This window comes from Geospiza fortis, unplaced genomic scaffold (genome assembly GCF_000277835.1).
Source record: "Geospiza fortis unplaced genomic scaffold, GeoFor_1.0 scaffold100, whole genome shotgun sequence".
In the NCBI taxonomy this organism is placed as follows: Eukaryota; Metazoa; Chordata; class Aves; order Passeriformes; family Thraupidae; genus Geospiza; species Geospiza fortis.
The window spans coordinates 3,782,426-3,793,832 of NW_005054350.1; the positions used below are offsets into that span (position 1 = coordinate 3,782,426).

Consider the following 11,407-nt stretch of genomic DNA (forward strand, 5'->3'; position numbering starts at 1 on the left):
GGGTAATGAGTCAGAAGGCAGGGTGAAAGGATAACTAGTGCCTGATTCCATCTGTATGTTGCAACATACTGGAAACCAGTAGGATGACAAAGGAAAAAGTTTATCTGAAAGTTTAGACCCTTGGTTCTAAATGTATTTGAGTTAAACTATTTATGGAAATTATTTTTTCAGATTTTCTTCATGACAGAACTTTTTCCATCTGTGATGTTACCTGGCTTTACAGTAAAGAGGAATGAGGAAAACAGAGCAAACATGGCTATTTTGGGCATATTTACTGGGCATTTTTAGTTGTTAAACACTTCTATTTCTCCCTATTGCGTTTGTTAAAAAATGGATGATAAGCAGGAAAGCAGCCTGAAAAAAACTAAATTTAACTTCCTTAATTTTTGGAGTCAAAGTTTAGAATGATATCTTGCAATAGCAAAATTCTTCTATAAAACTCAAATCTTGCTCACATGATAAAGCAATGCTTGATTTCTGTGCTTATGCTCAAGTGTTGTAGCTTATTACATATTCTGCATTAATGCCTTGTTTGTTCTTTTCTCATCCTCCAGTTTAGCTGAACACTTTTGTCTGGGATATTCAGTTTGTAGCCAGTGCTGAGGACTAGCTGTGCTTATACAGTAAAGGTCAAGAATTCTGCATTTCTTCATTCCTTGCTAAATAAAACCAACAGAAAACTCAGCAATCAACCACCCAACCCCCAAACCCTTAACCTGACTCTTCACAATGGCACTACCAGACTCTAAAAAAAATAATCTCCAGGAGATGCTTTCTCTTACTCCCTGTTTGTATCTACTAATAAATTCCACTCCTGTTCAGTTGCAGCATGTAATTAATAGTTGTATGAAAATGGCCTTACCTCTCCTTTACCTTTGCCTCTGTTTTAGAACATTAACTTGCTTGCTTAGCCTTACATTAGCAGCTCTTAATCTTTTATGCCAAAAATGGCAGTTTGACAGTGTTGGGATTTTAGAATCAAAGATAGTGAAAAAGAACCCAAAAAAGCTGTTTACCCAACCTGCTTCTTTGAAGAGGATTGCTAGCCTCCTTCAACTCCCAAATTTAGGATGTCAGGTGCTAGAACATGAATTAAGAAAATCAAGTTTAGTCTGTGCTGTGGCTGCCAATAATGCCAGATTAATTTTTGCAAGCACAGTGAGCAGTGCTTCTTCAGCTACCAGGGGCTTGTGCAGCACCAAGGGAGGAGTTGAATTCCCTGTTACTCCCAAGGCCAGGAGAAGGAGCAGGTCTAGATCCTCTTTCCCAGCCTGACTCTTTTCCCAAGGGCTGACCACATTTTCCTGAGGGATACAAGTGCAAGAGAGTGAATGGAGAGCGTAATCTGAACTGTAATCATGGGATGCAGAGAAAGCAGGAGCCTGACATGGTTAAGGCAGCATGTGCAAGGACTCTCCTGACTGTGAGCTGAGGGCCTGCTCCATTCCTTGCTGGCTTTGACCAGAGTGGCTTTGCAAAGTTGCCCTGATGCCACACCCTCTTCCCAGGCGACAGCTCACCCACTCCCAGTTTCCAAGTGGTGTCAGTGGTGTAGGTTGCCATCTTTTCTCCCCAGCCTGGCCTTGACATGTGTTTGTGTCTGAGCAGTGGGAGCTGCACTTCCAGGACTCCTGGGGTCTGGCTCATCCTGGCAGCCTGCTGCTAGATACTGCCCTGTGGCCAGGTGCAAAGCAGTTAAAAAAGAGAAAAATATGATGGGCCAGGCACAGAAAGAAAAGGTTTCAGCCAGAGACTAGGCTAAAAAACTAAAGGGGAAATGAAAAAAAAAGACCGGTGAGGACTTTGAGAAGAAAAGTAACAAAGCCAGATGGGACTCACCATGGAGATTGCAAAAGAAGAGAGAAGCTTCCAAGGAAAAGGTGGGAAGTTATTTGAAAGGAAGTGCAACTGAAGGAATTGCTCACTAAATTTGCTACTAAAACAATTTTCAGTTGTTTCTCAGGAAAGGAAGGTGATTAGATTTTGTTGACTGAAGAGAAACAGGAAGTGTTTGTGCTTCCTGTGGCTCTGTTACTGCTTGTGCACAAGCTGGTCCTCTGATGATCCTCCTACTCCAAGGTCCTGAGTTCATCATGGTGGAAGGGATTTTTTCCCCCTAGGATCAGATGGAAGAGCTGTCTCTTTTTTCTAAAGAGAGCATTAGTTTGCCTCTTCCACCTCCACACATTCTAGAAATTCACATCAAACAGTTGCAAGTAAACACATGTACAAGAATGGGTGAGTCAAAGCAGGATCATTGTGAGGGCTGAATTCCACAGCCTCAGAGTCTGCATTCTGCATTTTGAGTCAATTGTATAAAATGCAGTAAGGAACAGGCTGGTTCACCAAGTAAACAACTCCATTATTTAGCAATGCAAAGATTTCTGGCATTTTTAAAGTATTAACTTTTTTTTTCCACAGAAATACCAGAATTTATGACTTGGACTTAGTTATGAAATCCGTGTTAGAACAAAAAGCAGTTTCACACACAATAAAATGGTTAATTCTATTTCATTCAGAGAAAATATGCTAGTGCTTTAATTGGAAAGCCTGTGCCACAGCTGTGTGATGGCAGGCTCTGAGCCTGTAAGGCATCCTCCTCCCCTTCAAAGCAAATAGTCAACCATTTACAAAGAATCAACTTTACTTTGTTTAATGGCTTTACTCCCAATGGATTTTGCTTTGTATTGTCCTGCACAGTTACTTCTCTTCAATGTATGTTATGTTATAACTTTATCTCATGCTGTAAGTAATATATAACCACATCTCACATTTAAAAAATACGTATTTAAAGGTGCTCTATGGCTATTCATAAATTCTTTAGACATAGCAAAGAGCATGGCCCTGTGACTTTGTTGTCTCCTCTATGATTCTTCTAAAGACAATCAGTAGGGCCCTCCCAAGCTCTGCCTCCATGCCAAAGCCAGTCTGGTTGGCAAGTTCCAGCAACTGTCTCAATCTCTGAAGTCACTTTCTGTGAAAAACGTGATTAAAGCTAGTTTAGTTCCATTTCTGTGTGGAATAGCATTGGGCAGACAGCTTCAGGTTATGTGATTAACAGTTGCCTGGTTTATATACTTCCTAAAATACTGTCTCAATCCCTGGATCCCAAACTAGTAAAGCCATCATCTTGTCAGGAGAAGCAGACCTTTGGAAATTTCACTATGTTTGTAAAGTGCCTTTTTAAGTATTTGAGCAACAGTTTTGCTTGGGAAGTGCTTCTGAAAGCAAGAAGAAAAAGCAAGAGTTCTTGAAACATTTAAAGTTTGGATTTCCAGAGGTTTTCTCCTTTGTTTGCTTGCTTTGTTGCCTAGGAACTGGCCTAAATAAGAGACTCCAAGTAGACAGAGTGTTCTCTGGTGGAGGCTCTCTAATGGAGAAGGGCTGTTTAATTGATATGAGCAGAAACATAAAGCATGCACAGAGGGCAAATGCCCAGCAGTCACTTTGTCAGCTGGCTTAGGCAGAGACCTTTCTGACTTGGCTTTAGTTGGGGCAGATAACCCTGTTGTTCAGCTTTCATTTTGCCAACTGCTTTCAGTATCATGGATAAATGCTCTTGTACTTTAACCTTTACCTGCCCAGGCGTTTTAATCTGTCTTGGTAGCAAGACATGCACAGCATCTGTAGCTGTGGTGAACTTGCAAACCCAGGCAGTGAGATCTGTTGGCACATAGCCTATGTCCCCTGTCCCACCATGATCTGTGGAATACCTGGATTTCAGCTACATGGGCTGGGTGAAATAGAGTTAGGAATAGCATTAGCAGCTGGTGATAGCCAGGAAGACCACTAAGATATTGGGGTGCCACTTTAAACCCAGGGATTTATGATGAACACATCATAACTTGAGGGATTTCATCTATATATCAGATACATCTATCAGATTCATCTATATATCACAGATATCATCTGTGATTATTCAGCAGCAGCAATAGAGAAGTCACATCACACAAATCCAGCCTCTAGCCTGCAGCTCACTGGGTATTAATGTAGCACTGAATTCCCAGAACACTTCTGCTGAGAGGGTACTATTAATTTTTATTTTATTTTTAGAGGACTGGAATCAAATATCACTGTTAACAGTTACTGTACAGAATATCTAAAAACTTTTACTTTTATTATGAATAAATTTTGTTTCTGGCAGTTTTGTATTGTACATTTGGTACAGAATACTTCAAGCTCACAAGATTTTCTTACTCATAATTGGATGAAAATAGTGCAGCTCCAATTTGTAGATTTTCATGCCTATTTTACATCTTCTCTTCTGCAGCTTTAGGGATGACAGCCCTAAAGAAAAAAGATCCCAAACCAGCAATCTCCACGTTCAGACTCTTAGGCCAGAGTCTTAACTGAATGCCTTACATTTGTCTCATGAATAGAAATGGCCCAATTTCCAGCAATGCTGAGTGTCCTCAGTGATCCAAATGGACTCTGAAGAGCCCTTCTAACACCTGAAATTCATGCTCCCTTTTTTATTACTTTTTAAATGTAAGTATGGATTTACAAGCCTAATTATCAGAAATCCAGATTTGAGAATTTGGCCTGGAAAAAATCTCGCACCTAATTTCGTTATTCATTGATCTCTTCTTCATCATCTTCAAATGCTTCCTCTCCATCATTTGCTGTTGCTTCTTGGTATTGCTGATACTCTGAAACCAGGTCATTCATGTTGCTTTCTGCTTCCGTAAATTCCATTTCATCCATCCCCTCTCCCGTGAACCAGTGGAGGAAGGCCTTTCTCCTGAACATGGCGGAAAACTGCTCCGAGATCCTTTTGAAGAGCTCCTGGATAGCAGTGCTGTTGCCAATGAAGGTGGAGGCCATCTTGAGGCCACGGGGAGGGATGTCACACACCGCCACCTTGACATTGTTGGGGATCCACTCCACGAAGTAGCTGCTGTTCTTGTTCTGGATGGCCAACATCTGCTCGTCCACCTCCTTCAGGGACATGGGGCCGCGGAAGACGGTGGCCACCGTCAGGTACCGGCCGTGCCTCGGGTCACAGGCTGCCATCATGTTTTTGGCATCGAACATCTGCTGTGTGAGCTCTGGCACCGTGAGTGCCCGGTATTGCTGGCTGCCCCGCGCCGTCAAAGGGGCAAAGCCCGGCATGAAAAAGTGAAGGCGCGGGAAGGGGACCATGTTCACTGCCAGCTTCCGGAGGTCGGCATTGAGCTGGCCCGGAAAACGCAGGGATGTGGTCACCCCGCTCATGGTGGCAGAGACCAAGTGGTTTAAATCTCCGTAGGTGGGGGTGGTGAGCTTCAGGGTGCGGAAGCAAATGTCATACAGAGCTTCGTTGTCGATGCAGTAGGTTTCATCTGTGTTCTCCACCAGCTGGTGGACGGAAAGCGTGGCGTTGTACGGCTCCACCACAGTGTCAGAAACCTTAGGAGAAGGCATGACACTGAAGGTATTCATTATCCTGTCTGGAAACTCCTCTCGGATCTTGCTGATGAGCAGGGTTCCCATGCCAGACCCTGTCCCTCCTCCCAGGGAGTGAGTAAGCTGAAATCCTTGCAAGCAGTCGCAGTGTTCACTCTCTTTTCTTACTACGTCAAGCACAGAGTCAACCAGCTCTGCCCCTTCTGTATAGTGTCCTTTAGCCCAGTTGTTTCCTGCACCAGTTTGTCCTAAAGTGAGATACAACAGGGAAAGAAAATACACAAAATTATTGGCAAGGTTTGATATTTGCACTCTACATTGACTGACATCTGTAACAAAAGCTGCTACACATCTGTCAGGTAGATAACCGTGCTCTTCAGTTTTGCCTACAAATATCTCTGTAAGTATCAACATAAACTTTTTATATAGTCTCTGGCAGTTTTCATTAATGCCTTTGGGGGTATGGGGGGGTTGGTTTTTTTGGTTTTTTTTGTTTGGTTGGTTGGTTTTTTGGGTTTTTTTGGGGGTTTTTTGTTGTTGCTTTTTCTTCGTTTTTGTCATTTTACCATCCATAAATGCAAAAAGATGGCCTTAACTCCTTGATTTGGAAACTTTCACACTCCCAGTCCTGATGATTCTGTAAACACAAGACAACTGTTCGATATTTAAATGCTTTCTGTCTGTAAGGACCATGATGCATGCAAAGCTAAATCACAGATACATGTATCTCAATGAAAGTGAGAGGTTCTTGGACTGTTCTTGTGAGTCAAAGAGAAAACATTGTCATTCAAGAATAAAGCTGGGCTTCAAAATCCTATTTAACTTGTTATAGCAGGAAAAATAGCTTTTTAAATTCATGGTTACCTAGCCTGAATGAAAATAGTGATCAACAGAAACTTCAGGGACATTATTTCCAAAACTTAGAAGTTAAGTGCCTTTTAGGTTTTACTGATTTCCTTACAAACTCACTATCCTTCAGGATATGCAAAATTACTTGGAAAATTGGATTACTGATATTTCAGAAAAGTGATGAATCCATTCTTTTCTTCCCAAGGCTTCCCCCTTCTTGTTTTATGTGCCACTCAGTTTATTAAGATAAACAGTGTGGATCATTTGCTATTGTCACTGTTTTGTTATTGGTTAGATAACGAGGAGGATTAAATTGGGCAATCAATTTTTTACTACTCCTGTTCCTCAGTGTCTACTACACACATACATTGTGCCACTGAACTCACTTAGGGTACTCCTGGGAGTGGTATTCAGACTGAGCAATGCTTTCAGAATTAATTATAGAGCTGGCAAATTCTGTGATGTTCCCCAAGACCTTTCCCTCCCTTGCTATTACCATTTCTCATTTCAAATTCCCACACCACCATGTTGGTGCCAAACATAGGAACCAGAGAAACTGCTGGCTGGGACACTTCTGAAATCCTCTGTACGTTTTTGCAGTGCATAAATGCTTGGTTTCCTCATGGTGTTTTGGTTACTTAATGCATTGTTCTGTGTGTTGCTATATTTTTCTCTCTTTGAGCCTAGGGAGCTCAGCACTTCCTGTCCAGCTGGGCAAAGCACAAAGTAATATCCTTCCAGAATTAAATATGTTTGTAACACCTGCAGCCTGCTTGAGCAGATCCCCTACTATGGATAGGGAAGCACATCAGGATGCACATAAACAAGCAGACATCTCTCCAAAAAGCAGAAGGCATTTATCTCCTAATGGACATAAATTCTGATCTTAGGACAACTATCAGCTACTCCTGTGGCAACACTACACTCTATCCACTAGTCAGCCATGTGACTGGGGTCTCCAGAATTTTCACTGGTGAATTCCTGCTTCTACACCCAGTTATCTATACTTCCAGAACCACTGGCTGTACAGCACTGTAAGGCTACCACAACAGAGCATGAAAACATGCCCTGGAAACTCCAGCCTTCTTAGCCCATGACAATACAGTCTGGAGGTGCCATGGCCCTGACAAGGCTGTCACAAATCTGGAAATCCTGATCACAATCCTGTGAAACTATACTGGATGCCCTCCAATTATCAGGTGCCTACCTACCTGACCTTTGAAAATCTAATGCAAACACATAGAAATTATCAAATTTCACCAGGCCTAAACTCTCTGGGTGGAAAATGAGCCTGTGCCCATAAAACTCAGGACCTGGCAATTTTTTTGCCCATCCTGGAAGCCCAGGTCCAGCATCCTCCATCTGTCATCCGCCAGGATCTAAAGAAGCCTGTATGAAGCAATCCCACAATTTATCTGCATTCCTGGAACCCCCAGGTCCTTCTATGAATACTTCTTTCTCCAACACACTGTAGGGTTATCACACATGTTCAGGTTGAGCTGCACATGCAGAGAAGTCATTTGTCTAACAGTCAATTTATTTTTTAGTTCCTAAAATGGCACTTGTTCCCTACAATCTTCTTTCACTCCTCTACTCTCTTCACTGCTCAAAAGTACATAAGATAAATCTAGTAAAATAGCTCAGTAGCTTGCACATTAAAACTTAGGAGCCTGATGTGATCAGCCCTGATGCAGAACTTGCCTTTAACTGCTGGACAGCTATTTTTTGGTTGCCCCCATCAGTTCATACAAATTAAGTTGGAGTGGTGTCTCTGTAGCAAGTCTACCAAGGGTGTACACAAGAAAAGAACAACAAATGCAAAAATGTACAAATGAAAACTGGCTAACAGGAGGAGACACGTCATGGTTCACAGCTCCTGGTGGGCAATTGTGTGCAGTCAGAAGGCCAGGAGGCCTACTGCTCTCATACAGCAAGATTGTTCCACCTGCAGTTCTTCACCTTTTAAATCACTACCTTGTCAACACAGACATTAAAGAATAAGGATTATTTCGTGTCCATCTCAAATTTCTTGCTGGTTTGATATAAAATTCCTGTATCTGGAGTGTGTGACCATGTACTCAATACAGCTGCATGAAATCCTGATAGCTGGTCCATGGCTACTTGCTATGGAGATGTGGGCACATGCAGGTTTATACGAGCAGAGGTGGAAAGCATCCCCATCAGAACGAGCCCATACAGCCTGGGCTACAGCAAGTATGGGACTGCCAGCTCCTGCCACAAAATCCTTTGTGGGCCTAGGCCAGATTTTTAAAAGAGAAAACAAAATGCTTTGTTGGCTTTTGACACAGAAGTTCATTACTTCAGCATTCAGCCATTCTACATTATTCAGCAGGTTGGGAGGACAGTGCCTGATGCTGGCAGGGGCCTCTGACAGATACGAGTCGATCACATGCTGTGGGTTCATTGTTATCTTGGCAGGAAGGGAATACAGCAAACTGGGCTATTGTTGAAGACATTCTGAATTGATTTTGCTCTGGTTTTACTGGTGTTGTGCCAAACTGTAAAGCTCCAGTTCAGGTATTTCCATAGGTCAGGTGAATTCATTTTCAGAGGGCTTGTGTGGTTCGTGCAGGTGAAAGGGAACGAAAGGAAAAACCTGAACACAGAAACAGACTTCATAAAGCTGCCTATATCTATGGCTTTTCTCCTTAAGTTTACACCTTAAGCTGCATGTTGTAATTTGCAGCTCCTTTGGAAGAGACCCTTAACATCGCTGCCATGGAGTTTACAGGAGAACAACATGGATAGCATAAAAGTTTTAAATTCCTCTTAAAGGAACTCTGTATGGCTTTTTCATTCCCCTCTCCAACCCAACAACCCAGATTTGTTTTATACTGTTCAAACTATGTTTATCTTTCCTCTGTCTGTCCCTGGCATTGTTCCTTCCTTATGTTAACACAACGTACCAAACTGAGTTCCAACCTAAGCTTGCCTTGTCAGGAGGAAATTGTGTTTGTGGCTAGTGCAGACTTGGAAACCAAAAGGACATGAAAGTTCTCATGGTAGCTTTCATTCAGACTTCCCGTTTCAGCAAGTGGCTCACTTAATTTCCACATGCTGTTCCTCCTTTAGTGCAAAGGGACTGACAATGCTTCTGTGCTCCATAAGGGTGCTCTGAAAGGGTAATGTGCATTCTTAAGCTTAGATGCAAAGTACTACAGAAGCCCAAAGTAAAGCAGTAAAAGTAAAAACAACCCTCTGCAAGAACACTGCAAAACCAGAACATCCCGACTTATTTTCAGACTGTTCCTCATTATGCTAGAAACTAACCCAGTAACTGTGGCTACATCTGAGTTTTCTATATTACAGATTATCTTCTTCCACTGTTACTACACTGCAAGGATATACTGGAAAGGTTTAATTACAGAGCCTAAAAACAATTCTGTACTCAAGCATTTAATGTGAATTTAAGTGAAGGGTAGTCTGGCTGGTTTGTGGTTGAGGTTTTTCCCTCCCCCCTCCATTTTCTACATAATTTCTGTGCATTTTGTTGTGAAGAACTGGCCTCAGGATTTCTCTGGAGTTCATATATGTGGAAAGCAAATGTACTTTCTCTGAATACTATAGGAAACTTCCAGCAGTTTGCTAACCGAAGGAATGATCAACAAAAGAATGACTTTTTCACTTTACAGGATGTTTTGACTGGCTTACATAATAATTGCAATTCCATTGTTAGCTATTAGGATTTCTCAGTAGGATCACTTTGGAACAGGGAGATTGAATGCTTTTTGACCATTCACTTGGTAATCAAACAGTTGTTGTAGAAGTCTGTTTTTTACAGAGAAACATCCACATACCAAAGATGAAATTATCGGGCCGGAAGAGCTGACCAAAAAGACCAGAGCGCACACTATCCATGGTTCCCGGCTCCAAGTCCAGCAAGACTGCTCTTGGTACAAATTTGTGGGCTGCAACACAAAGTAAGCATGCCCTTAGTGCTCAGAAATAAGCTAGCACAGTTATAGCTTTTAATACACAAATATATTACATCTCATATTGTTAGTCTAAAACATAGTTCATACATATGTACGTACTTCCTACACAGAAAGTCATGGAGGTGAAAAACCCACCTCTCCACAGGAATAAATCAATTCACCTTGGAAAACAGGCCTGACATAATTTGGACTCTACAGATTTTACATTTTGTAAGCTCTTTATTAGCAAGAGATATGAGGGTGTTTCTGATTAGAAAAAATGGTTTACTTGTTCTTTTTAAGAAAGTAGGTAATCTTTTCTGTAAAATCAGGGTGAGTGAAGTGCTTATGTTCAAGCTATCCACAAGCTTTTGTGTTTGGAGGATTCTCCTCCACTGAAAGAGCTACTTGGTGTACATGGCAAACAGTAGTAGTCAGCACATCTATCACAAAGCACAAAACAAACAATCTGTGTCAAGCTGAATGTGTCCAAGGAAACTCAGGTAAATAATATGAATTAACCCCAGCTGGACAAAAGAGGAAACATTCACACTTGCAGGTTCACGACTCCAGATCCCCATTTTACACTGTTAACACTTTTCAACAGCAGAGGACTCTGAGGACTTGGATGCCTTTTGCCATCTCATTAATGAAACAGTTCTCTATTACCTGTGGCCCAACCCTCTCATTCATGAAAATTAAAGAGAGAGTGCTATTGATGCGGGCTTATGTAACCGACAGTTTAATTTGGAGTAATCGAAGAAATGCATTTGGTGAAGTAATCACACATTTGAAGAACAAACTCCTACTGCAATGTTAAATAATAAACAAACCTCCACCTCCACCCTAAGGACAGCCTTGTGCCACTTCTCTGTGTCTGGGGAGATAGAACCCAGCCATCTTAATGCTTTTTAAGAAAGTAGATAACATTTTCTGTTGAGCTGGGCGCAGCTGGGGGGCTGGTGGCATGTGAGGAGTGTGGCCAGATGTGCAATATGGATTTATGAGCCCGTCGTCTTCTGATTCCTGTGCCCCTACCCACGGAGCCCCCTGTCCCGCACCCCTCCCGGTCCCCATCCCACACTTACAAGATGATTCATTGTAGTAGACATTGATCCTTTCCAGCTGCAGCGCTGAGTCACCGACATAGCCTCCGGCTGGGTCAATGCCATGCTCATCACTTATCACTTCCCAAAACTAAGGGAGGAAAAGCGAGAAGCGGGTTGGGAACTTCCCTG

At 42.2% G+C, this 11,407-nt stretch overlaps 1 protein-coding gene across 1 annotated transcript; it reads right to left on the reverse strand.

Annotated features, from left to right (window-relative positions):
• Positions 1-4,018: 4,018 nt before the first annotated feature.
• Positions 4,019-11,387, reverse strand: TUBB6 (tubulin beta 6 class V). The gene is made up of 3 exons (XM_005423341.3): positions 11,258-11,387; positions 10,053-10,163; positions 4,019-5,633 (listed from the first exon to the last, which is right to left on the reverse strand). The coding sequence occupies exons 2-3, from the start codon at positions 10,111-10,113 to the stop codon at positions 4,570-4,572; spliced, it is 1,125 nt and encodes a 374-aa protein (XP_005423398.1). The 5' UTR covers positions 10,114-10,163; positions 11,258-11,387; the 3' UTR covers positions 4,019-4,569.
• Positions 11,388-11,407: the final 20 nt, after the last annotated feature.

Excerpts from the sequence above, each read along its gene's own strand:
- TUBB6 (XM_005423341.3), bottom strand. The coding sequence starts at position 10,113 with ATGGATAGTGTGCGCTCTGGTCTTTTTGGTCAGCTCTTCCGGCCCGAT. Across the intron at positions 5,634-10,052 it reads GCCCGATAATTTCATCTTTG|GACAAACTGGTGCAGGAAAC; the intron begins GTATGTGGATGT and ends ATCTCACTTTAG.